Here is a 27,215-nt window from a genome sequence, read left to right as displayed (position 1 = left end):
CAGTTCCTAGCACGGGCAGAGGTCAGAGGTCAGGTCCAGCTAAAGGGCCCCTCCTAAGTGCTAAGGGTTGGGAAGGGACACGAGCAAGCCTTCAGCATTGTCTAGGTGGAGCGACAGTCAGGTTCTAAGACAGAGGAGAACAGACGAGGCTTTGGGGCACCTATGTTTCCTGCTCAGATGCTTTTTAAATGTTCAGGTTTGGGCTCTATTTCCAACAACCGAGGTTCCTGGTCTGGTGACACCAGGACACCTGCGCTCTAACTGTGGGTACCCGCATCTCACTTTCTCTACAGACTAAAGAGCTCATCTTTAAAATCAACAAAGTCCCGGGTTGCCTTTCACAGCGGTCACCTCGGGAGGCCACACGTGTGTCTGGGGATCCTGCCTTTGCCCGCCCATCTCTGCAGCTCCTCTTGAAACAGCCTCAGAGTCACCTCTCCCTCCGCACAACGGCAGCCCGAGTTCCTGTCACACACACACACACACACACATCTCGCTCACGGGTGGACACCAATGCTCTGAGTATTCACAGCATCTGTGGTGACCCAGGATACAAAGCGTTTTTTTTAAATTCTCACTAGGTCACAGCTTTAGTAAGTAGCCTGAGCAGAGCCGAGAACCACTCCTCCTCAGCCATCAGCTGCATGCACCTCTGAGCCAGCAGAGGGCAGCCCTGCCGCCTCTGGGCAGGTACTGGCATCCCTTCATCACCGAGTCAAATACAGCATAAAAATATCCGAGAAAGTTCTCTAGGCCCAAGGCTAGCTTGTAGGAGAGACATACCAAAATGTCTGGAGCCTTACACACTGGTGCTTAACAATCTTAGGCACAGAGATAGTAAAAAAATTTAAAAGAGAGCTTTTAATTTAAGCGTATAAACAAAATTGATGAGCATTCCAATTTCACTTACTGAAAAACAAAAAAACATGGTTTACAGTGAGTGGAATGACAGCATCATCAACAACAAAACACGTGGGCAGCGGAAAGGGTGGTGCAGACACTCTCACATGCTGCACAAATTAGTGCAAACTTTCTGGAGGGCATTTGATATGGTACCAGAAAAACTTAGAAGCATGCATCCCTTTGCCTCAGCAATTTGGCTCTAGAATTTATTCTAAGAAAACAATCACAAGTGTGTGGTGAAGAGTTAGTTACAAAGCTGTTTAAGTCAGCATGATTTTTAGGAGAGGAAAACTAGAAACAACCTAAATATACAGCAGCAGGAGAACAGTTAGCTAAAATCTGTGTATCCATATGACGCAGATGAGGCAGCTGTCCCATAACAGCGTGAAAGGATACTGCATAACAAAAGGAAATGCCCACGATCAAGGGGAAAAAGTTACTGAACAGCAAGTGCCCTGTTTCTTAAGACGTATGCTAATTATATATATTCAGGAGATCAGAAACTGAAACAGATGTCTGTACACCGGTGTTCGTAGCAGTATTATTCACAATAGGCAAAAGGTATTCACAATAGGCAAAAAGGATGGGACCCAAGTGTCCATCAGCAGATAAATTACGTACAATGCAATATTATTCAGCCATAAAAGGGATGAAATACTGACCTATGCTAGAACATGGATGAACCTTGAAGACATCATGTCGAATGAAATAGGTAGACACAAAAGGCTATACGTACTACCTAGAATAAGCAAATTCATAATGACAGAAAGTAGATTCCAGGTTACCAGGGGCTAGGGGAGGGGGTAAGATGGGAAATGGGGCCTTACTGCTTAGTGAGTACAGAGTTTCTGTTTGGGGTTATGAAAATATTTTGGTAAGGGATGGTGGTGGTGCACCAATATTCAATATTGTGAATGTAATTAATATCACTGAATTATACACATATAGGTGGCTAAAGCAGGAAATTTTGTTTTGTATATAAGTCACCACAATAACAATAAAATTAAACAAAGACTACAAGGAGATACATGTTAACAGCTTTATCTGAATTAGCAGAATTACCAATGATTATCATTTTTTGCTTGCGTTTTCCAAGTTTTCTACAATGAGATAACATAGTGAAAGCTATTAATATGAAAAAGAGGCCAGTGGAGTTGCGGGAGCTGCCATGGAAAAGTAAGAAGAGTTTTGGGAGCCGAGCGAGGGGTTTTGAAGGCAGCGGTGAGTCAAAAAGCCCAAGCCGTGGCCTCTAGGATTTCAGTGGCTGGCAGCGGTGGGCATCTTTCTCCAGGGCCAGGGCAGGCTCTGCTGGTCTCAGCAGCAGGAGCGCCTAGTGGCTTCTACTTCCCTCTCCACCTGTCCGAGATAAGCTTCAGGTCAAAGACGGAGTAACAGAAATGGTCCCTATCCTTAATGAAGCTGACAAAAGAGAGATTTAAAAACACAGTAAAAGAACATTCTTGCAGTGCAGGTATTCCACTTGCATCAGCAGGCAGAGGTGCAAAATACCTGTAACAGCCGGGGGTTTCTGTGACCATGCTCAGCAGGGAAGGGAAAAAGATATCTGAGGTTGTGCAGAGAACATGCGTCTGAGTGCAGAGGCAAGAACTGAGGTCTCAGGGTGATGTCCAAAACACCACCCGCACTAGGATCTCCAGGGGTGTTGGTTAAAAAGGCAGCCTTTCCAGGTTCAGCTCAGACCCACTGACTCAGTCGTAGAGGCCGGGGATGCACCTGATTCTGACTTAAGAACCCTCCTTGTGAACACAGCAAAACAGCGGAAGTAGAAATGAGTTGAACCAGTTGTCTCCAAAGTTGCGCCCAGAGCAGGTTTGGAGATCACAGAGAGGGAAGAGAGCAAGAGGGCTCCATGTCTGGGTTGGAGGAGGATAATGACGGTGGATGCTGTGGTTTGGCCTGAATAATGAATGGTGTCTGGCGACACCACCCCCAAGGAAGAGCACTGAAAGAAGAGTGGGAGAGCGAACACTGAAGGTCCTTTCCAGTTTGCCTACAGCAGCTATGTGTCTACGAGTGTGGGGGGTGGGGGGGGAGAGAGGAGGGTCTACTCCCACTACCTGGTTCATACTACGTAATTCAGAAAGATGACACAGAAAAAGAGGGCTCTAAGACAGGAAAATAGAACTGGCCGCTTCCCTTTGAACCTCCCAGTGCCTCTCAGCCTGCCCTGGCAAGAGTCTGTTGAATTGAAAATGGGACAGACAAGCCCACAGTGAATGGGGTGGGGAGCACGGGGGAGGAACTCTGGCTGAGAGCAACATAGAGCGGGCAGTGAGGGGCAGGAGAAAGGTCTGTATGGGGGAGGAGTTAGGCAGTCCCTTCACGTCTTGGTGTTAGGCCCCAAGAGGTCCTTACTGCGGCTTTGGGGACAAGCCTAACTGAGCCACTGGGAAGTGAGACCAACTAAGGGGACCAAAGATTTCCCGGGACAGCCAGTTCACCCAAGCCAGGAGACGGCACTAGTTATACCGGCGCAATTCCCCAAGCTCTATCTCCACACTTGGTTACCAAGCTCCAACCTTAGGTCCCTGCTCCAAGGACGAAGCCAAAAGCTCCCTCCCCAGAAGTACTGATCGTGACAAGTCCAGGCCTGCTCCCCCTGCTGTGAGACGTGAGGCTCCACTTTGAAGAAGGCAGAGATGAGAGTCTCCCCAAACCAAGGGCCCTTTGGCCAGGATGCAGGCTCCACTCTCTTCCTTCCGGCATACCTCACCCTACTAGTCACAGCTGGGAAACAGGGGACTGGAGAGATATGGCTGAAGTATCACACCTGAGAGAAGGGATGAGCCAGGCCCCAGCAGGGAGGGTGCAGCCAGGAGAAGCAGAGCTCAGGTAATCCCTTCAGGAAATGCAGTATTTATAGCTAGACTTAGCCCAGGATGACCCAAGAGCCTGGTAACCTTCACAGACAAAGGGCTGGCCCAGCTGTGCTCAGCCAAGGTCTCCACACCCTGAATTTGGGGGCCTCTTCACAGGCCTGTGAGCCTGGTCGGAGACTGCACCTTTCTCCCTAGTCGTTCCCTTGGGTCCCATTGCCAGGAGGCAAGAAGTGGAGCCAGTTGCCAAGTGACGGGCCAGGCTTCCGAAACCGCATCCCCCCTTGGGAAGAGCTGGGTCCCAAGTGATCCTGTGCAGGGTTAAAAGAAGCAAGGCAAAGCAGCAGCTCCTCCTCCGGGAGCCTCTCCTCCTCTCTGTGGTGGTACCCAGCCCACGGCAACTGTGGTTCTTTGCAATTACTTTGTCTCCCTGGGGCTGGGACCACTTCCAGTTCATCTTTGCAATTCCAGGGTCCAGTGTATAGCAGGTCTCAGTAACTGTTTGTTCAATGAATGAGTGAAGATGATGAGCAGGCAGTTTAGGAAAAGTGGGAGGAGCTGGGGAGAGACAAGATCAGAGAGGGAGAGTAGTGGGGAGCAGATGGAGCTGCTTGGAAGAAATCCCTGCAAATGGGGAACAGAGGACTATGTTGTGTGAGCAAACATCACTGAAGAGGAGAGGGGGGAAGAAATGAGGTGGGTGGAGGTGGGAGACCAAGAAAAACAAAACAAGTCACTGAGATGTACAGGGAGGAAACCTGCTGGAGGGTGAGCGACTGCCTGTCAGAAACCAAGCCCAGTTAGGACTCGGAGCCTCTGTGGCAACTGGAGACAAGAAAGTGCAGCCAAGAAAAATAAACATACCCAGAAGGCTTCCCTGCTGGGGTGGCTGTGGGTGTGGACAAGGGGGCACACAGAGCTGCAGAGACAGTGCATGCTTTCACTGAGCTTGCACACAGCATGCATGTTTACTGGGGCTGGGGGCTGCCTGGGCTGTGCTCAGGGAGAGGAAGGCCTTTCTCCACTCTCTGGTCTGCACCTCCAGCCCAGGGCCCCTGGCTGCAGCAGGCTGGGCACGGGCGCTGGCGTTTTGTCCCTCAGCATCACATGTCAGCATCATCTCTCCCATTTCTGGATGGAAAACTGGCCTGTCTGATCTCAACTACAAACAGAACCCCTAGATCTTCAGGGCCTAACTCTGGGGGTCCAGTCTGCCACACATCTAACAGTTCCTTTTCTGAGGCTTGTTTGGAGAGAATATTGTACATGACAAGTGGAGTTAAACATGGGAGTTTGGGAAATTATTGTGCTTTTCCGTAAGTTCATATGTAGTGTTTTTTCTTTTATTTTTTGTATGGGCAGGCTCCCGGAATTGAACCCAGGTCTCCAGCATGGCAGGTGAGAATTCTGCCACTGAGCCACCGTCACACTGCCCTAGTGTTTTTTAATACAGCCCATTCCTTTCTTGTAATGCCTATATTCTTATTTACCATGTACTGATATGTTTGTTTCCAGGTGCCAGTGAAGACCTGGCGCAAATGTGAACAGTTCCAATGTTACCAGCCCTAGGGGGAAATTTGATTGTGTATCTTTTCTGCCAACCTAGATTGTGTGTTTTCTGGCTCTTGCTCAAGTGTGTGTATGTGTGAGGGGGGGGAGGTCAGGGATGGGGTGGGATGAATAAAGTGACACAGTTGCATAGCCCCTTCTCCAATCCAGCTGCTCATTTACTTACACATGGGCTTCAGAGCTGACTGATGCGGAGTATGCTTTGGTTACTGACTACTGTGTGAATGCAAGAAGAATCCGTGTTCTAAAGCCTCAGTGTTCCCATCTGTGGAAAGGGGACATAACTCCCCCTTCACAGGATTCCTGTAAGGATTAAATGAGACCACTCTGCTCAGGGCTTTAATGATAGATCTTTGGTAATCAAATCAGATCAATAATGCTTATTACTATTAACAGTATCTTTCCTCCCCCCATAGTTTCTGTGATTTTGAAAAGTTTGGAACTCCTGCTGTAGTGAACTCTTGGTTTTTATCTCACAGCGCTGAAGAACGCAGAGATTAAACGAGTTAAGTTTGACAGGGACAAAAAGCAGGCTTGATGGATGCCTGCTTCCCTGTGCAGGCCACACAGGACAGGGTCAGCAGTTTTCCTGAGGCAGAAGAGGGAAGCAGGCAGCTAATAAATAAAACAGGAACTCCCAGAGGTTGCTAGAAAAGCCCTCTTTATCAGGCCAGCTCCCCTTGCAACCTCAGGACTCCAGGGAGGGGAGGCAAGTCATCTCTGCCATTGTGCTTTCCACAGCTGGGAGGCAGCAGCCCGAACGCCCTCCCTGCTGTCAAGGAGGAGGACCCTGGTGCCCAGGGCCTGAGTGGCACAGCCTAAGCTCCTGACGCACGAGACTCCTTTCTGCATGCCAGCAGTCACAAGGACTTCCCCAGACATACACCACTCCTCAGGGCATGGCAGAACCCTGAGGCTGGAAGTAACCTCAGAGTTATTTGGCCTAGCCACTTCATTTTACAGATGAGGAGACTGAGGCTCTGAGAGGCGATGTGATTTGCTCCACACCCCACAGCTCTTGCCCACGTGTGTGTGTGTGTGTGTGTGTGTGTGTGTGTGTGTGGCGGAGTTGGGATGGGTGGGTTCTTTCTACCAAATCACTTACTGTCAGTGAAAGCTGAATTATAACTAGAATATTAAAATGTCAGGAGCTGCACACCAAGAGATGACAAATGAACTAAGGGGAAATGCAGCAAGTAAAACAGGCATCAGGAGGAAGAGTGGAGTTAAGAGTTAAGACTCTGGGAAGAACGGAATCTAAGGCCTGGTGCTTCCCAGGACACCTGGACTACTGGTATGCACACCTGACTCTGTGCTCAGGTGTCTCGTGGGCTTGATGGAAACACAGACTTAGGGGCACAGACTGAGATTCTAATTCAGCCTGGCTGATGGGGGCTCAGTGAGAGAGACCATCTCTCCCCAGCCAACACCCCTGCTGGAGATAACTCAGTCTCAGTGTGCACCTCTGGAGATGAGGTGCTCACAATGCCAGGAGGAGGCCTATTCCATTGTGGGATGAATCTAATGGTGGGAAAATTAATAGTTAATTCTAGTCACCCTTCTCTAAGCACTAACTACACGGCAGGCAGTAGAACACAGAAGCACACAGAGACGTAGAGTTTGGGAATCAGACAGACCTTGATCTAAACATCAGTTCCGTCACTACTTAGCTATGTGACCTGGGCAAGTGCCTTAAACTTTCTAGTCTCCTCTTTTTAGGAGGCAGGGAGGGGTACCTACCTCCTAAGAAGTCAGGAGGATTGAAGATGATTATCTATATATATATATATGAAATCATCTAATATAATCAAGGAGGTTATATTCAATAAGATGAGCTCTCCCCAGAAGAGGCCCCACCAGGCTCTTGCTTTCTTGATCTGAAGAAAACACAGCCATACACAACACTCACATAAATACAAAACAGTACCATACTTGCTAGACAGGCAGTTATTACTGTCATTGTAATTGTTATTTACCCTTATAATTGTCATTACTGTTATTTTGACCTGAAATCCATTGGCCCTGTGCTTTGGAATAACATAGAACAAGACACAACCTCTCCCCCAGGTTTGTTTGATATTTTTCTGTTCTCTAGGTTGAAGATTCCTATTCCCTCCTACAATTTCTCCATCATTCACTGTGCTGGTTTGAAAGGACGTATGCCCCCTAGAAAAGTCATGTTTTAATCAAAATCCCATTTCATAAAGACAGAATAATCCCTATTCAATACTGTATGTTTGAAACTGTGATCAGATCATCTCCCTGGATGATGTGATTTAGTCAAGACTGGTTGTTAAACTGGATTAGGTGATGACATGTCTCTACCCATTTGAGTGGGTCTTGATGGGTTTACTGGAGTCCTATAAAAGAGGAAACATTTTGGAGAATGGGAGAGTCAGAGAGAGCAGAGAATGCTGCAGCACCGCGAAGAAGAGAGTCCACCAGCCAGCGACCTTTGGGGATGAAGAAGGAAAACGCCTCCCGGAGAGCTTCATGAAACCAAAAGCCAGGAGAGAAAGCTAGCAGATGACGCAGTGTTTGCCATGTGCCCTTCCAGCTGAGAGAGAAGCCCTGACTGTGTTCGCCATGTGCCTTCTCACTTGAGGGAGAAACCCTGAACTTCATCCTTCTTGAACCAAGGTATCTTTTCCTGGATGCTTTAGATTGGACATGTCTATAGACTTGTTTTAATTGGGACATTTTCTCAGCCTTAGAACTGTAAACTAGCAACTTATTAAATTCCCCCTTTAAAAAGCCATTCCGCTTCTGGTATATTGCATTCCGGCAGCTAGCTAACTAGAACATTCACCCTCCTCTCAACTAACCTAACTAATCCAGCATCCAGGTACGGCTCCTCCAGCTCCCCAGGCCCACAGGGCTCTTGCTTCCTCCATATGAGCACTGATGTCCACAGCAAACATAACAGCATGTTTGCCCAGAACTGTGGGGTCTAAAGCTAGAAAAGACCCCCATAATCTTTCCCCTGACTGTGGTTCTAAATTCTCCAAGCCCTGTAATTCATTTACAGGCCACACCCCAGCCATCAGCTCTACATTACTGATTTTCTACTTTGCAGGTCATTATCTTAAGTGGGGTGAATTTGGAGCCAGAAGACAAGGTCCTCTTCCATCATGACATGCTGTACGATCCAGGGCACAGCACTTAACCTCTCCACGCTCCTTGGCCAAATGGGAATGCCATTCTTCCACCCTCCTTACAGAGACCCAAAACTTTCCATGGAGTTTCTGTGGGCAGTGCCCTGGTTAGATGTACGCCATTCATGAGATGTGGAACCCATCTTTTCAAGCGTCACCCACAACTTTATGTGGCACTGCTCAGCACCTACAACCTTTGGTTTGTGGATCAACAGAGAATGCCTCATTAGAGCACGTTCGTTCTCCTGCTAACGAGCTGGCCTTGTCGGCAGCTGTGCCTGACTCATCCCTTCCCCTTCCTCCTCTACAGCCCATGAATCACCAACCCTGTCAGGCTGGAATCTTCCCTGTTTCCTTCCCAAGCATTGCCTGGTCCTGACCTCCATCTGCCAGGATACAGGACTGAAGGCCCCTTTGCATGGGGCTCCCCCACAACTCTCTTTTGACTCTGCAGGTCCGAGCACTCTGCACTGGCCCTGAGTCACACTCTGCCTCGTGCATCCTCCCTGTGTGTTTTGCCATCCTTGCAACTTGACTGCTGGTGGGCAGGCTGTCCAAAGGCAATGCAGTGGGGAGTATTAAAAAAAAAAAAAAACACAGTTGCCTGGGGCCAACCCTAGAGATTCTCATTTAATTGCTCTGAGATGGCCTGGGCACAGGGGTTCCAAAGTTCTCCAGATGATTCTAATATGTGGCCAGGGTTAAGAGCCACTGAGCTGGGAACAAAGTTGCCCTGCCCAGCCCAGCTGTCTGCTTCTGCCATGTTTAATCAGGCCTCCTAAAGAGCCTGGCAGGGGGAGCCCATGCCTGGCTGAGGCTGATCACCTGAACGGTTCTTTCAAGTCCTGTAGCCAGGCTTGTCATAAGACAGGAAGCAGATGGTTTGTGGAGCTCCTAGGGAGACCCCACTGCACTACCCAGAGGATATTGGGGAAAGCCCCTCTTGGCAGAAAGGAGAGGATAAGCCGAGCCAAGAGGCCAAGAGCATGGGCTTTGAAATCAGATGGGGTTTCACATCTCATAAATGGCGTGCATCTACCTGTAAGGGGACAATGCTGCCTTCCTCTCCTTACCAACAGGGAGGGCCTCTTCAGCTCCACCTCCCAACTCCACTCAGTCTGAGACGTGGGTTCCTATGCCCAGTGTGACCAGCACCCAGACACCCTCTTCTGTAAGGACACAAAGGCTCTTCCTCTAAGCCTAGCCACAGCCCTTTGGAGAGAAAATGAGCAGCTCCAAGGCAAGACGGATCGATGGGAAGCACAAGGAAGGAGGTCCGATTTCCTAAGGAAACCCTCCACCCCCTCCCCAGCTGCTCTGGGCAAAAAGAAGGGAAAAACCTGACTCATCAGTGCTTGTATGATTCATAGGCCACAGAATTTACTTGCCAGATTAGCAGGGAAGCCAGCCTGCTGCTCCTACCACAACCCGGGGGGTGTGGGAAAGTGAAGCCCATCGCTCGGCCCCTCCAGCTGTTGGGGGACATTGCCTCTGACAGCCAGTCCTGCCCCCCAATCCTGCCCTCCGGCTGCCAAGTCCGTAACCTACTAGAGACCGGTGGGCCTGGGACGAGGAGATAACCCAGAGGGTTTGGAACAGACAAGAACTAGGTCTGACTCTCAGCTCCAAGCCCTCACAGGGGCTCCCCAGGCAGCTGAGCCATGGAACGTCAGTTTCTACATCCATAAAATGGGGATGCGATCCATCTTGGAGGACGGGCGTGAGGCGTGAACGAGATACGGACACACACTCCTAGTTCTGTGTGGGCAGAGTAGGTCTCAGGGTGGTCGTGGTTATTACCCGTGAATCCACAGCAGCGTTAGGACTGCAGAGGGATTCCCTTCCACGTTCCTCACTCCTCTTAATCCTCACACCAGTGCTGTGTGGCAGTCCTACTACTCCCGTTTTACAGAGGAGGGGATCTGGGACAGTGGCAGGAATCCAGTGAGTGATCTCAGAGCTTCTCATTTCCAGCCCAGTGTCTGTTTTGGGACCCCAGCCTGCCTGCCCAACTCCCCGGGGTAATGAGAAGCTCAGGGTTGGGGCAGTGTGTGTGTTGGGGGGTGATGGTCCCACACAGCCAACAGGCACAGGACAGCTCTGCCTCCGGCCCCAGAGGGAAGGCCCGGTTGGCAATACTACTGACCATGCCTGTGGGCAGCTGCGGCATGGTGGCCAGCTCTGCCCTGCATCCCACCCAGCCTGGCCCGGCCCTAGCCCATGCGGTGCCTCCAGAAACTATCCTCCTGCGTGCTTGTGTGCTGGTCTGCTTATCGTCGGTGTTCGGATGCCCAGTCCCTAGCCTGGAGCTGGCAAAAGCCTCAGACTCCAGACCAGAGCCTCTGCTACTTACTTGCAAGACTTGGGTATGTTAGTTAACCTCTGAGACTCTGTTTCCTCACCTGGAAAATGGGAATAATAGCAGCAACTCCTCCCAGGGCTATGATTAGGACTAGAGTAATAGTGCTGACATTAACAATAATGGCTAATGTTTATTGAGTGCTTACCGTGTGCCAGGCACTCAACGAAGCACTTCCTATGGACTAAAGCATCTACTCTTCTTAACAATCTTCGGGTTAGGAGACTCTTATTTCCATTTCAAAGAGTCACATGGCTGGGTGGTAGGGCTAGAATTCAAGCCCCGGCAGGCTGGCTCGGAAACCCTCATTCTGAAATCCCCACCACCACGACACCACCTCTCTTGGTGTCCATGCCTGGCAGGTAGTGAGTGCTCAGCACATGGGAGCTGGCCAAGCAGATGCCCAGGAAGCATTTCTAAGGCAGATCAGTGAAAGAACCTGTCTCCGCCTAATTTCATTTTCAGCCACAAGCGTTTATTACTGAATCCTATTCTGTGTACAGACTAGCTAAGTTATTTGACGTTCCTGGGAAACGCAGAGCAAAAAATTAAAATAAAAAAAAAAAACAGCAGGCCTCATTCTGAGTTGTACATACATTGCTATGATAAAAAGTGACAACAATAAAAACCAGGGAACCTGTTCAAGGCCTCAGTAAAGGGAGCCTTCTCTCCCCCTCTAGAGGAGGGGAACCGGTCAAGACTGCTAGAAGGGGAGGCAGTGTGATTCCAACAGACCTGTGGGGTGTTCCACGCCCCTACCCCTCTCTGAGAAGGTTCCAGACGGGAGGCCGGCTCAAGGCTGCACCCAGAACCAACCCTCAGCAGAGAGCAGACGGACATGCCCAGAGGCTCTGGCCGTGCCCTGGCCATGCCCTGGCCCTCTGGTGCAGTGGGGGGAGGGGGTTGTGCGGAAGGCCCTCAGGGGCTGCCTGGGTACCTCAGCTTTGCCAGCCCCAGGCCTCATCTCAAGCTATTTGTTTTGGCAGCGCCTCAGGCGGAGGCAGACCTGGAGGGCAGGGAGCAGAGCGGCTGAGCAGCCTGAAGGAGCTGGCCCTGGGTGCCTGCGTGGAGGGGCAGGGAGCAGCAAGGCCCCCCCGGACCAGCTCCACAGCACATCCTCACCACCCTCTGGCCAGGCAGTGAGGGCAGGAAGGAGTCTCCTCCCCCAGCTCCATGGCCCCTCTCCCCACAGAAAGGCCTGAGGGAGCAGGCAAGTGAGCCTGGTTTGTGTAATAACAGCCAGTATCAAACTTTTTTTTTATACCACAAAACTCTTGTTACAAACAAAGCTGTTTGCAGAAGTCTAATGTGTGAAGCAGGTAAAGCGGATCTGTTCTGACCTGGAGAAGGGGCAATACCCCCGGTGGGCTGCCTCTCCCGACATCTCCGGGACACACCCCAGACTCCGGAGACACAATTTGCACTTCAGCTCCCACTTGGCTCGGCCCAGCCCGGGCCTCTCTGAGAAACGCTCTGAAAGTCAGACAGCTCGGCCCAGGACGGCAGGGGGCACTGCCGGGCCCCGCCCTAGGCGCACCCCGTGACCTTTGGGCTGCGACCTTCGGGCCGGGCCCTGTCCCTGGGCCCCTCACCTGGGCCCCTGTCTGTAAAATGAGGAGGTTGGACCAACAGTTACCAGTGCCCTTTCTAGTTCTAGTACAATTAAAATCCACCGCGTGGAGAAGCCTGCCCTTGGTGGTGCCCACGGGCGGGAGGCGCAAGGACCTAAGCCATGACCCTGGCACTCTAAAACCTCATGCCCCTGCGCAAAACTGCAAGGCCATCACGCACAGACGAGCTGGCGCTCTGCGCTAACAAGTGCTGCGGACCCAGCGGGTGGAGACAGACTCTCAAGGCCCCCTTAGAGGGGAAACGGTTTGGATCACTCACGCTGTCATCAGTGCCAGGTTCACTGCCAGAGCCAGGCACTGTGGACACTCACGTGAGCGTGGCGGCCCTTGACCAGGGGGCTTCTACCACCGTGCAGGCCGAGTTTTGTTCTGTGATAGATTAGGTTCCTGCTCACTATTTTGAAAATACTTGCATGCATAATTTAGGAAATCCTTGTAATATGTTACTCTGTGGCATATTTCAAATATGTACATTTACAAATGCATAATAAATTATACAAGCAGATTTTGTAAAAACAACCACAGGTAAACGGTTGTATTCTAGAACAGAGGTATGTAACACGCACACTGGGAACACACAGCCTGACCCACCAGGCCCCATTTATGCTATCTGCCAAACAGTGGGTGAAAGCTAGGCTAGATCGCCCCTAAGGCTGCTTTCAGCTCTGACCCTCTGTAATAAAGACTCTGAAAAGATACAGGCTCTGGTTGGCTGGGAGGGCCAGAGTGGGAGCAAAACTCACCCTCATCCCTGCCTCTCAGACTTCCCATCTCATGCTTCCTACATACACAGTGACATACCCTACTCTGGCCTTTGTTGCTGCTAGAGGAAGGGGCAGCTTCCAAACTCTGGCCCTCAGTTTCCTTCTAGGGTAACGATGGGGTAAGAGGAGATGCAAGCATCCCTGATAGGGGATCCAGACGCAAGAGGAGTGTTGCATGTGGGGTGTCCAGTCTTTCTGGAGATCTCTAGCCCAAGCTCTCTATCCTACCCCAGCTGGCCATGAGTTTGGCCTGTGTACAGCCCTGTTGGCATACACCCAAATTCACAGGACCCTGCCATCCTATCCCCAAAGTAACCCAATTCTTCTTGGTCAGATGACAGCTGGAGGTGGGGCTAGGGAGCCCTAAGGGAGCAGGAGAGGGCGATGGTTATTGGCTTCCTGGGTGTTGAGGCTCAGACAAAAGGGTCATGGCCCAGATTCATCTCAACACACATTTCCCGAGTACCCTATCGGGCACTCCGGGGGCCAGCGAGGAGGAAGATGGCCTTTACTTACCTCAAACGTGTCTCAAGGTTTAAACAGCACCTCCCTAGACGGGCCTTCTCAACCTAGCTAGAATGGGCGGCCTCATTCCTCATCTCAGCCCCTTTTCTCCAAAGTAATGTTTATACCATTCTGTCACTATCTTCTCATTTTTCTATCTCCCCTATTACAATGTCAGGTCTTCCAAGGTGGGGCTCTGATTTCACCTCCATAGCTGCACCTGGCACCTTACACAGAGTAGGTCCTTGGTATTAGTCGATAAATAAATGAACGCAAGCAACACGACTACACCACCAGAAAAGTGGGAAGCAGCATAAAAGATTCAGAAGGCTGTGGGGAAGCAAAGGAGGGAACATGCACAGCGGGGGAGGTTGCATGGAAGCGGTGTGATGTGTTGAGCTTGGCTTTGAAGGAGGGTGAGCAAGAAGGAGACATTTCAGGTGGAAGGTACAGAGGAAGCAAAGGCCTGGACTCAGGCTGGGGTGGTGAGTGCCAGCGGGACTGGCTAAGGCCCAGTGAGTCAGCCTGGACCTGGCCAGGCCTGATGTGTGCCCTGCTTTATGGCCCACTAGCTTCCCACTAAAACATTAGGCTTCGTTCTTCATGGGTGATGTTAGGATACCTAAATATCTGTGGGCAGGGGACACTTCTAAACCAAACTCCAGCTGTGGTGCCCACAGGATTGCCCATTTTCTTCTGGTCTGGAGTGTCCTTCATCCCTGGCTGATGGGTTCCAATTCTAACCAGCTGTGCCACCCTCGTAAGCCTGAAAAGCAATTCCTAACTCTGTCATGACAAAGACCCTTTTACAGCCTTTTATCCAAGGCCTCAAAATAATTTCTCTCGAACTATGTTTAGATGATCAATTAATGTTTTTTAAATGGAAATGTTAAGATATATCTGTCAATTAAAGCTTCTGATCAGCATATGAAAACGAGTGGTTCCCAATGAGCTGATGGGATGCCGGTCAATAAATGATGCTTTGGTGAACCCGAACGGTTAGGGTGCCTCTGTGACTCAGCCCCTCCAGACTAGGAGATGGGGCAGGAAGAAGGGTGATGAGACATATGGCCAGAGGGAAGAAGAATGGGCAGAGAAGCCTGAAGTCCCAGTTTCCAGAGTCCAGGTGGGGGCTTTTAATATAACACCCCCTCCTCAAGGGAAGAGGAGCCTGGAGCGCAGGGGCAGAAAGAGCCTCCCTCCACTCCCCCAATCCTGGCCAGCCAAGGCTTTAGACACAGGGCTTTAGGCTCTGACTTGGTGCAACTTGGGGGGTTGTGGGAGAAGGCACAGTTTGGGGGGAGGCTGTGAACTTGACACCATTTCCACTCTGCAACAAAACATCCCGTACCTGCTGAGCTAGGGAAGGCAGAGATCTGGGCTGGTATGACTGCTGTGCGTCATGCGGCCCTTAGAGTCCATGTGTCTTCCAAAAAAGCCAGCAGCTCCAAATGAGCCCAAGTGTGTAAAGGCAGCGTTAGCATGTGCAAGGAAAAAAATCTGGAGAAATACTCCATCATTCCTCCAGAGGGATCGGACGAGGGGACTTCCACTTTCAACAATTGTGTATGGATTGACTTCTTTAAAAACAAGTACAATGTGTGTGCGTGTTCCCTAAGCTTTTCTTTAAATGCAGTTTGGGAGAAAATCTTAAGAGTTACAGGGAAAGGCAATAAAAGGACCCTTGTCAAGACAAGGCTGGGACAGTCCGCCAGGACTTTGGGTGTCTTGTACCCACAGGTATCTCTAAGGAAAGACTGTTGCTAGCCTGTTCTGACTCAAATAAAGCTCCTATTTAGCCCACTCTGTATAAGCTGCACTGTAAGACGCTATCAGGACAGGGCTGGGCCTTGAACATCTCAGGAGCCCCAGGGCTCAGGCCAATGCCAGGACTCAATATGTGCTCAAAAAAGGCTGACAGAATGAGCCTGAAAGAGGCGGATCACACAGGAGGGATGAGAGTGCAGGACTCCAGAAAGAAGGTGCGGAGGAAGGAGGTACAGAGGAGACTGCCCAAAGGCAGAAAACGGGTGACGTCTTAGTGGGGACATCCTTAGGCCTGTGTCTCAGGGGAAGGCAGACAGCTGGGTGGCAGGAAAGATCACAGCTGGTCCTGCCTGCAAGGTTTCCTGGAGTAGCTGGCTATGACGCCTGGGAGGGAGCCACCCCACAGCAGGGCCTGGCTGGCCCAGGCATCAGGGCCATGGCCCACATAACCTGCCCTTCCTGAGACCAGTCTGACAAGAGCTTAAGATCTGTGTCAAGCAAGAGCTGGGTCAGACTGGGGGGAAGGGAAGGGGCCAGGGAAGACAGGTCAGGCCCCATTCTCTTAGGCTACTCTGCAGCCCCGGGTGCAGCAGCAGTAGTAGCCACACCAGCCTCACCTCCATGGACAGGTCTCAGGAGGAAGACAGGATCCCAAGGTGCTGAAAACCAAGAGAAAGGGCCGGAGAAGTCTCCCTTATAGACAGGATGCAGCTGGGAGCTGTTTGCTAGAGGAGACCACTTATTTGCCCGAAACCACCTTCCCCCATAGATTCACACAGACAGGAGGAGGAGATAGCAGAGGTAGCAAACCGGGGAGCAGGAGGTATCTGCTTTCAGCACAGCCAACAAGGGGACAGGGAGGGAGCCCTGTGGGCTCAGCTCCCAGCTGCTGGAAAAGGAATCCTCTCAGTTTCAGCTCAGCTCAGCTAGGGGTCAAGAACTGCTGAGGCTAGCAGTCCTGGAGGAGGGCCGGGGGAGGGAGTGGGGGTACACTCTTGGCTTGCATGTGAGCATTCTGTCACTGTGGCAACCCAGAGATGTGGTCCAACCCAGGCAAGACCCAGCCACAGGCCAGGAGCAGGGAGTCTCTGCTCTAGCACTAGACCTTGACCCTTCCAGCTGAGAAAGTGGATGCAAAACATTCGCCGCTTCATGGGACCCTGACCATGGGCCAGCCAAACGAAACAATGATCAAGCAAACATATATCTCCCTGTGCACAACTCCAGCTGTCTGGTTTGTTCCAGAGCTCAGAGACGGTAAACTGAGAGCACCTTGGTCCACAGGCCTCCTCCAGCTGGCTGCTTTCCCCAACCCAGTCAGTCTTCCACTTACCTGCTCCCCAACTGTCTCACTTACCTTCTGACCCCTCAGTGTCCAACCTGGCTGCTCAACACCACCTGCGGCTCCTACCTCAACCTGCCCGCCAGGTTGGCCAGCTGCCCAGCAGCCCCCAGGACCACAGTGCCCTGGTGGCCGAGTCCCACTGGTCTATGGGCCTCCCCCATCCTACCCCAGCTCAGCTTTTCTATTCTGGGAACTATCATTGGGTGGAAATTCTTATGAAAGTCCCATCACACCGAGGTCTGTCACATCCCTCAGGCTCTTCCCTCACTTGGGGACCCGGAAGGCCCCAGGCAGCCTGCCCAGGGCCTAGGAATGGTCTATCGCAGTTTCCAAGGTCCCAGGTCACTAGGTAGTAGATGTTGGTGCACAGAAAGGGCCAAAGGGTCAAGTTCATGTGCTGTCAGCCTTCCCAGTACAAACCCAATGCTGAGAATCAGCCCCAGCACTAGCCAAAGGCTGCAGCCCAAGGACTGCCTCCACGACCCAGCAGAGCCAAACACAATCAAGAATCTCTTGTCCAACCTCCTTTCTTTTCATTTTTTTTTATGCTGTTTAAAAGGTGGCATATGCTAAGTGGAGAAAAATTACATAACAGAAACATAAAAAGGAAAAAATTCAAGTCACCCAAATCCTATCACCTACAAATAAGCAGCAAGAATGAAAAGGTATTTTCTTTCCATTCTTCTCGAGGCACATCCATATTGCTGGGATCATATGGTGGAGACAATTGAAAATTCTACTGCTACTATGTCCTTGATCCTGTGTTTAATTTCATCTGATGCCAGATGCCAGAACAGTGATTCTCAATGCTTGCTGCTCATCAGATTCACCTACGGAAGTGTCATAAAAAAAGCAGATGCCCTGGTTATATCCTTAGAGACTGACTCAGGTAGTAAAGGAAATCCAGGATAAATAAGACACTTCAAAAATCCTGTTATTTCTCTTGCACACAGAATCATTCAATAAATATTTGTTGTGTACTTAGAATGTGCTGGGTACTGTGCACGATAAATTTGTTCATAACATAAAAAGCTTACAGTATTCTCATTCATTCATTTGTTTATTGAAGAAACGTTTACTGAGCTTCTACTATGCTGGGACACAAAGTCATTAAGATAGGCCCTCGATGTCAGAGAGGGAGACACAGACACAGAAGCAGATAATTAAAAACCAATACACATTAGAATGCTCACCTTCTATGCGGGAGACCTGGGTTTGGTTCCTGGACTATGCACACCCCCCTGCCAAAAATAAAAAACCAATATACAAGTACCAGGATAGCAAAATATATACACAAGGAATCATGGGAACTCAGGAGATGAGATTTCACCCAGCCTGAGGGAGGCCCAAAGTCTGCTCTGGGTTCGAAAGGATGAGCAGAGGTTAGCCAGGCAAAGGGGCTGAGGCAGAGATGCACTCCAGGGCACTGAGGTGAGCTGGGCTTTTAACGGCAAGCAGTGCTGCTGCAGTGTATCCCACAGGACACATGGCAGCCGGAATTGGAACCAGATAGGAGGTAGGGGTAAGTCATGGAGGGCAAGGAAGCAGTTCAGACACTGGCCCATAAAAGATGGGTGAATTCCTGGCGGGGTGAAGCAAAGGAGGGACATACATTTTTGACAGCTTGTCCAGAATTTATGTAGAGGGTGGGTGTAAGTGGGTCTAGGCTGAAGGCAGGAAGACCCATCAGCAAAGGAGAGAAATAAGGGCCTGGACTTAGATTTTATTGAGTGTCTATTATGTGGTGCGTGCAGTTTTAGTGGGAATGGAGAAGAGGAGAAGGATTTGAGAGACATTTGAGTAACACAGGTTTTCACACTGGGAAGTACACAATGCTTTGCACACACTTCAGCTTATTTCCCTATGAAAACGTCTTCATTGTGGAACTTCCAGGTCAAAGAACAGGGAGAATTTTAAGGTTCGAGGTACCTCTTGCAGACCGCTTTCCGGAAAGGCTGTATCAATCTATGCTCCCACCGACCATGCCTGAGTGAGCCTGTCTAATGCCCGCTTTGGTCCCTGAGAAGGAAGGCAGCGGTCAGCTCACATCCGCCCTGCTGCTAAGGAGGAAGACACGACAGAGACCGAACCCTGTTTGGTCCCAAATAAAATGATGTGTGCCCAGGAACAGATTCCCAGTCTGCACAAACAGACTGAACACTCAGTTGCCTCAGAGCTGGGCTAGAGCCAGGGAAGTGGCAACCTCTCCCTGCTCCAACTCAGCCGCCTCGCTGCTGCCAGCGACCTTGTTAATAGTGATTATGTCACTCCCCTGCTCAAAAACTTTCCATAGCTCCCCACTGCTCACAAAGTAAAGGCCAAACTTAGCGTGGAAATCAAGATTTTCCAAAATATCTTCAATCCACATTTTCATTTAACAAATGTTTGAGTATCTTGTTTTCTGGGTACTGTACACAACAAAGTGCTCCCTCTCATGAGGAACAATCTCGTGGGGGAGACAGGTGGTATGGAAGCAAATACAGACTATGTCAGAGTATGTTACACTGAGAAAACAAAACCCAACGAGTGATGAGAAGAGAAGCAATCCTGGAAAGGATGGCAGGGGAGGCCTGTAACAAGGGGTTGTGGTGAGGAGGGAACTACACAGACATCTGGGGCTCTTTCTTCTGTCACTATGCTCAGACCACACCTGAACCACCAGCCCTCCTTGTTTCCACACCTCTGAAGCCCCCGTACTCCCCCAAGTAGGGCCGGCTCCTAGCACTTCACGTCCATCCTCCCGTCCACGTGACTGCAAGCACACCGAGGTCACGGGCGATCTTTCAGCACTATACCCTCAGTGCTAGCACACTCTCGGCATTTACAGACTGTCTGGTTTGTACACAGGCTCTCTCTGCATTACAATGTGAGCTGCTAAATGGCAGGAATTGCCTTACTCAGCTCTGTTTCACCAAGTGTATGCAGCAGAGTCCAGCGTCCAGATGTTTGCCAAGGAGGGAGGCGTATGCAAGCTGTCAACGAGAATGGGCACTGAGGGCAGGGAAACATTCTCTTACTGCACACAAATGAAAATGCCCTACATTTTTTACAGTGAGACTATTAGTTGTTACCAAAACCATCCCCTCTTCTTTGGCATGGCTAGACTACACTTCCCAGCCTCCCCTGCAGTCAGAGTGGCCACTTGCCAATGGAATGAAAGCTGAAGGATGTGTGCAATAGAAGACCTAAGCCTAAAGACATCGCGCCTGCTTCCTTCACCCTCTCTTCTCTTTTCCACTGGCTGGAACCAGACAGTGGTCACCCAGCCTCCACCATGGGGACAATGATGTTCTATGGTGGAGTGAGAACTCTGAAGGAATGGAGGGATTCCTGACTGACCACAGAAGCAAAGCTGCCCTCTGTTTACACTGGGACTATTATGTAAGACAAAAATAAACTTCTCATTCTTGAAGCTATTGTATCATTAGGCTCCTTCCAAACAGCACTATGGCTTTTGTGCTACACTCTCCTTCAAAGGGTGAGCTGGGTACCAATGGAACTTAAGTCTTCATCATCCTCAAAAACCTTTCCAGGTGTCTGCCAGGAAGAATGATGAGCCCTGACCCTCTAGTCAGCCCACTCAGGTAGAAGCCCAAGATTCAGGAGCATCAGAAAGAGGAGGTGAGATGAAGGGGGTACAGAAGTCTGGGCAAAACTCTGCATGAACAGGGGCAGAAAAAGCTCTGTGATCCAGGGGGGGAAAGTAGCATCAGAGCATTCTGGCCCCAAAGGTTTAAAAAGACTGACTCTTACTGTTAAGTAAGAGTTAAGGGATACAAAATCAAATGCACACAAGCACTGCTCCTGGCCCCTCTTTATGGGTCCCCTCACCCCCATCCTGCTGACTGCCACTGGAACAGAAGGAAAGAACCAGAGACACAGGGAGGGAGTCGGCTTTGGCAGGGCAGGGAATAATCTCACTGATGCCAGGGCCCACTGAGGAGCCGGACACCAGCGAAACAATGCCTTCATCAGCCTCAGGAGCCCACAGAGTTAACACTGCCTCTCCTCCACTCCAATTCCAGACACTCTTAACTCTGAGCTTTCGGTTTCTACCAAATCACACCCAACCAAAAGGTACAGACAGAGAACAGCCACTGCCTTTCCCCACCCCAAGTGCCCAGCCACCTGGACTCTAGCCAGATCATCAAGCCCCTACCGACAGCTCTACATTTCCTTCTCCAGCCATCACTACATGCCTGTGCTAGCCACTGGACTTGGAGCTGGTGAGAAAACTGGGAAGGCAGAGGCCCGGCTCTCACGGGGTTAACAATCCCACAGAGTGTGGAAAATGCTTCCTCATCCTTTCCTTTTGCAGGGCAACTTCATGGTGCAACCAGAGTTGGGATGGGTTGCTAAAAGGCAGGGGCAGAGAGGCCACAAGTCCAGGGGAAGTCAAGCAGAACAGGATTTACATTGTAACCATGCCTATTACCTGGCCTTGTGACCACAAACAAGCTGTAGTTCTTGGAGCTGGAAGATGGAAACAGCTCACAGGGCCACGGGAAGGAGAACGTGTCGACCAGCACATTCTGCGCCCTCCTAAACAGTCATTTCCTTCTGTTGCCCCCAAATGCCCTCCTTGTTGGCCTACCACGACATAGGAAATTCCTACCATTAGATCTGTCCATTAGGATACGGCAGCGTCTGTGAAATGTCCCTTTGGAATAAATGTCACCTCCAGCAAAAGATAATGAAATGTTCTGGGAGGCAGCCAGTGTCTTATTGAGGTTCTGATGCTAAAGCTCCCGGGAAGAGGTGGGAGTTACTCTAAAGTTGTAGGTATGGCTGCATAGCCCTGAAGGAGAGGATAGTATAAAGAAATGTGATGTGCCAAGGAAATGAACTCTTAAGGTCTAGGAATCTCCAACTGGGTGAAAGAGAGGATTCTAAGGAGGCTGGAAGAAAAAGTAGCTTAGGGACATACTACCACCCCCACTACGAACAGTGTGAGAGGAAAACAAAAAACAAACAAAAAAACTGAAAAAGGAGACAAGGAGATGAAAGGCCTCTACAAAAGAAACGGGAGGGGTCACCAGAGTGGTCCCCATCCCCAGCAACCACAGCCCTTCCTCGAGGAGCTCTCCCATCATACCTGGCCCCCTTCCAGAGCCCTTCTCCAGGCTGCTGTGTTCTGCTCCTAGCATGGGCATATGGTTCCTACATGTCCACCTCCACCTCACATCACCATCCAGGTACATGAGAAAGAGGAAAGAAGTTAAAAGCTTTGAACTTGCTGTCTAGAAAGAGCTTTCAGAATCTTTCCCATAAGACACACCAGCAGTCAAGAAGGAGGCAGAATGTGCCTCAGCAGCAAAGTGACATGATTGAGCATCTCTGGGGCTGTTTCTTGCCTGGCTGTAAATTTGGGATGGCCTGGCCAAATCACATGCCCTCTCTTTGACCCTCCACATTCTGTAAGACAGGTAACCAGTGCTCACTCCTGACTTGAATCCCAGGAACAATTATAGGAAAACGTTACCAAAGGGAAAGGGACCTGTTCATGCAGAACAAGTGGGTGGAAGACACAGGGAGGCACACCTGGGCTTATTCATGCCTCAGTAACTGGCTGTACCCCTCTCACAGGGCTGAAACATGGGGCAAAGAGGCAACACCCCGGGAACGTACTTTGTACAGGGCCAGGCCAACACAAGGGAAAACTTTCTCCTCATTAGGGCCATAAAACTGGCCTCACTCACAGAAAGCCTGGCTGACACCTGTCAGCGGGGCTAAAAGGAGCAACTCCACATAGACGGGCAGCTGGACAACATGACCTTTTAGGCTTTCCCAGCTTTCCTTTCCTGCCATAATGCTCTGCAGTTGACACGGCAACGTTATCTGTCACTTGCAGGACTCAATCCCAATTGTCCTTAGGACCTGCTCCTGCAGCCTTCTGCGGTTTACAAAAGGGCTCTCACCTACACCATCTCATCTGATACAGCGGCAGCAGGGGCTCTAGAACCACACCACGCCCTCTGCGTCTTACAGCCAACCACATGACCTTAGTAAGTCAGTGAGGCAAAGCGAAAGTCAAAGGGCAATCAATCCAACTACACAAACATTTCTGGCTCCAAGGACCCCAAGGCCAGCCAGTTGGCAACAGCAGCACAGAACAAAGGTGCCCACCCCAGAATGACCTCAGGAGCCCATCCTAACATTGTATTCCACGGAAAGGGTCAGAGGCCTGGCTGGGTGGTTGTTTAACCCATTCCAAAGGGGGCCAAGCCTACATTGCTGCTCAGCTCCTGTTGGAGGAAATGTGGACCAAGGAGAGTGGTGCAGCTGCCAAAGGCCCATGGCCAGGGCTCCACGGAGAACACAGGATCCAGAACAGAGACAGCTGGATGGCCATGCGAAGTCTGGACATGGTAGCTCATGTTTGAATGAGGGTGGTGCTCACAGCTCGATTCAGAAAAAGCTCCTACTAGGCTAGGGCAGAAAGCTTCAGCTTCTGCAGAAGCTGAAGGAGGTCCTGCATCCCGCCACTGGCCAGCCCTGGAGGCTGACTCTCAGGAGGCAGCCCACTCTAATTTCAGAAGGCACTCCTTTAGGAAGAGACATCTCCATGACAGGGAATAGAAAACTAACTTCCTGCAACTTCTAGCCATGGGTACCAGGTCCTGTCTTCTGAAATTACATGACAAAAATCCCCAGGCAGCACTGTGAAGTGGTTAAAATCACTCAACAATAACGAGCTTTGGAGTCAGAGACCAGTTTCAAATTCCAGGTAGATGACCTTGGGTGAATCATCAAATCGAAGTTCCAGTTTCTTCCCTTATGAAAAAGGGATGATAAAACCCTCCTCATTGCATTATTGAGAGGATTAAATGTGCTAGTGTATGTGAAGCCCCTAGGATAGGGCCTGCCACATAGGAATGGCTCAATAAATGGAATAACACCATGATGACAGTTTTTTGGGGACTTAAAGACAGACTTACAGATCTCCCTACATCTTTGTTTTCTTGCTAAGTAATCCCACTTCCTCATGATGTGATTTCAAGTTCCCCAAACATCCTTCAGTTTCTCTGTCACCAGGCAGCTCTGGCACAGTGTCAGCCTTGGGCAATGGGTCAGCAAAACCTGGGTATGAATTCAACGTCCCTGGTAAGGTGCTGGAGGGGACTATTAGATCTCCAAATTATATGGCGTGCCTACAATGAGCCAGGCATTGTGCTAAACATAGCAGATTTACCAGTGAATAAGACATGACCCCTCCCTTTAAGAATTTAGGACCTAGTCTCCTCCATAAATCAACGGTCTGTTGTCTGTCCAGGCACTAGACTTGAACTCAAATGTCTTTTCCTCATTTCCCTGCTATGCTCCCCAGGTGGGCAGAGTTCTCCACCCAGGAGACTATGCTTATCAACCAGCATTTGCATTTGAGTCCATTATCCCTACCTGAGGAATGAGAGACCGTGTGTCCCAGGTGAGAAGACAGGAAAAAAGATAGTAAAACTCACCCTGATATTCCAGATTAAATAACAAGATTAACACAGAGCTTGGGACACAGTAGGCACTTGTCCTGGGGAGGTTAACTAGAGCTGGTGGGTCCTGGGTCTCTGTCTCTGGCCCAGATTCCCAAGCAGAATGCCCTCCTCCCTCCTAAGTCCTTCTCTCTTCAAGGACACTGCAGAAGGGAACTCTGCTATGGGAAGGTCAGAGTAGAAATTCACCAACTACAGTCCCATGGAAAGCAGCCTCTGAATGCTTACCTGTCAGCCTAGCAGCTCCAGATACTACTGCCTTCTCCTTGAGAGAGAAAACACTTCCTCACCAGGAAGAAGAAAACTGATAGCCACTTGCTTCTTACAATTATTTATTTCCCTTCTCGCAGACATCAGGCTCTTTACTGTCCAAGGGCCTTCACCTATGCAGTTCCCTCTACATAGCCTAGGTAAGGGCCTGCCTTAGGCTGTGCCCAGCACATGAGTGCCAGGCCCAGGGGCCAGCAGAAGTTGAAATTTGACTATGTTCTCTCCCTAGCAATGGGTCCTAGCAGGGCTTGCCTCTGCTCAGAGGAGGCATCTTTCTCTAATCACTGAAAGGTGTTACATGGGCTGGTAGGCAGCCCTGGCCAGTGCGGTTGCACAAGACAAACATGGCTATATCCATCTCATCCTTCAGGTGTCAGGTCCAGTGCCCCTTTTTAAAAGAAGTCTTCTCGACCCTCCACCCTCTAATTCTTTCCCAACACCCTACTCTTTCCATCATAGCATATGTACATTCTGATTATTTGAGCATAATCTGTCTCCCCATTAGACTCTCGGTTCCATTAGACAGGGCCATAAATATTTTGTTCAGCTGGACACCCAGGGCCAAGCTTAGGGTCTGGCATCTAGAAATTCAAATGCACGCCTGACCTTTATGGCAGTATATACTTCAGATTGGCCTTGAACTCTTCAGGACCTGGCCTCTATTCCAGTAATGCATTCAACTGGGCATATGGCAGGAAGTGAGAGACAAGGCCATCTGGGTAGGCCACCCAGAATCCCAAGAGGGTTTGATCCAACCAGACAAGGCAGACAGGATGGGTGATAATGACATTCGCCATTGCTAATGGACTGAGTACCAATTAAGTACCAAGTGCTTTGCTCTATTGCTTTAATCTTCACAGCAACACAATGAGGTAGGTACCACTACTAACCACACTTAACAGATGAAGGATTGAGGCACTAAGAGGTTAAAGAATACCCCCAGCTAGGGGACAAACTGGGATTTAACTCTGTCATGGTCTAATTCGCTTGTGCTCTCTGCACAGAACTCTGGTCGCAGTCAGCAAACCAGTATCAGCAGCTGCCCTAAGCCCCTGCACTTTTCTCCTGCCCCTCAGTGAACACCATCCTCCGAGACTGCCATTAAACAGTTGGCAGCACAAGAGGATCTAGAATTACATGACACATACAGTCTCCTGTTGGAAGACAATGTTTCTTGGCCTTTTAAAGCACCCTCCCACACACCTTTTGACAAATATACAAACTACACCTATACATCCCCACCTGAGATCACGCCAGGCCCTGCTTGAGAATTACTACAATGCCAAACTCTACTTTCAACAATTCATATTTCAAAACAATATAATTTTCCAAACCTAAAATGTCATCATGATACTGAATGTGCTTTTTCCAACTTTGTAGAGGCTCCAACTCCCAGAGGTTCTGATATCCTCTCTCTCCATTGCTCATTACTACCCCATGGCAAGAAGGGCGCAGGGAGGGCCTACCCCAAAGAGGCGGCCTACATCAATACAAGTTGTAGATTACGCAACTTTTGGGACATATTTCCAGAACTCTCAGAATAGAATGGCAATGTGATCTAAGTGGGAAGATCATCAGATGGAAAGTCCAGAGATTAGGTTAGTATTTCTAGTTTTCAAGCTCTTTTGCCAGGGTACTTACTGTCAAGTGAAGTTCTTATGACTTTAGGAAGATATTTTCCCAACAGTAAAAATGGGGTGCTGGTTTGGCAGCATTCACAGCAAAGAGACCTACCATTCAAAAGTCTTTTCATTGTTTGGGGGTACGGAGAGAAGAGAAACAAAGTACTGCCCCGAGAATGACAGAGGTTTCCTTATCTGGGCTAGTTACCAGTTGTTAACAGGCAATCAGGGGAAACAAGAACTCGAAAGCTTCCAATGGCATTGGGGATGCAGCCCTGGGGCTACTTTACCCCAGTGGTGGCCCCCCACCCCGCCCCACTCCCGCAAATGCATGACAGAGGTTAGAGGGATGGGCATGGTCTCCAGTCTTGGTTCTGCCACTTACTAATGGATGATGTTGAACAAACTATAACCCTTGAGCCTCAATTTCCTTCAGCTGTGACAAGATGACACTACACCTTACTACATCAGGTTACTATGAAGATTAAATGAAGTAATGCATGTAAAAATGTTTAGCGCAGTGTCTGGAATATAATAAGTGAACACAGAAAAGTATTTATAAGTGTTAACTGTTATTATTTTGTAACCAGGCAGCTGGAGGGGCCGTTGAGAGGCACCTGGCAGCCCCCTTCTTCTCATTTCCCTTTCACTGTCACGAACGCATGAACTCTGTGGTCAAAGACAAGGACAGCTGGGCAGACCAGGGATAGCCTCAGCCGCTGTGTTTCAGGAAAAGTAATACTCTAAGGGGCTGGAGTTTGGAAATGTGCTGGCAGGAGAATAACACGTCTGGCTTGGGGCAGTGGAGAGCAGGCACCTCCAAGAGGCTCCATGGGAGGGAAAACTGACAGAAACAGCGAAAGGGGCTGGAGGATGAGAAGGAGAAAGCCAGGGAAGCTGCGGGTGTACCAGGAGGACCTGGACAGTGGGGCGGACAGGAGGAGCAGGATGCAGGCAGCAGAGGAAAGCCAGGCCACCTCCCAGAGGAGGGCCAGCTGGGGAGCA

General features: G+C 50.0%; 1 protein-coding gene across 4 annotated transcripts in view; it reads right to left on the bottom strand.

Annotated features, from left to right (window-relative positions):
• UBTD1 (ubiquitin domain containing 1) overlaps positions 1–27,215 on the bottom strand; it is a 50,556-nt gene that overhangs the window by 4,985 nt on the left and 18,356 nt on the right. Inside the window, exon 1 of one of the 4 annotated variants that reach the window (XM_077125650.1) lies at positions 21,930–27,135. The exons of the other annotated variants lie outside the window; for them this stretch is intronic. Coding sequence (XP_076981765.1) covers positions 21,930–22,035 — 106 coding nt within the window. The 5' untranslated portion in view covers positions 22,036–27,135. Of the gene's footprint in view, positions 1–21,929; positions 27,136–27,215 lie in introns of those variants that run through there. 4 annotated transcript variants of the gene reach the window in all.

This window comes from Tamandua tetradactyla, chromosome 13 (assembly GCF_023851605.1).
Source record: "Tamandua tetradactyla isolate mTamTet1 chromosome 13, mTamTet1.pri, whole genome shotgun sequence".
Taxonomy (NCBI): Eukaryota; Metazoa; Chordata; class Mammalia; order Pilosa; family Myrmecophagidae; genus Tamandua; species Tamandua tetradactyla.
Note: the sequence above shows the minus strand (reverse complement) of the source record. Positions and strands in the feature narration are given on the sequence as shown.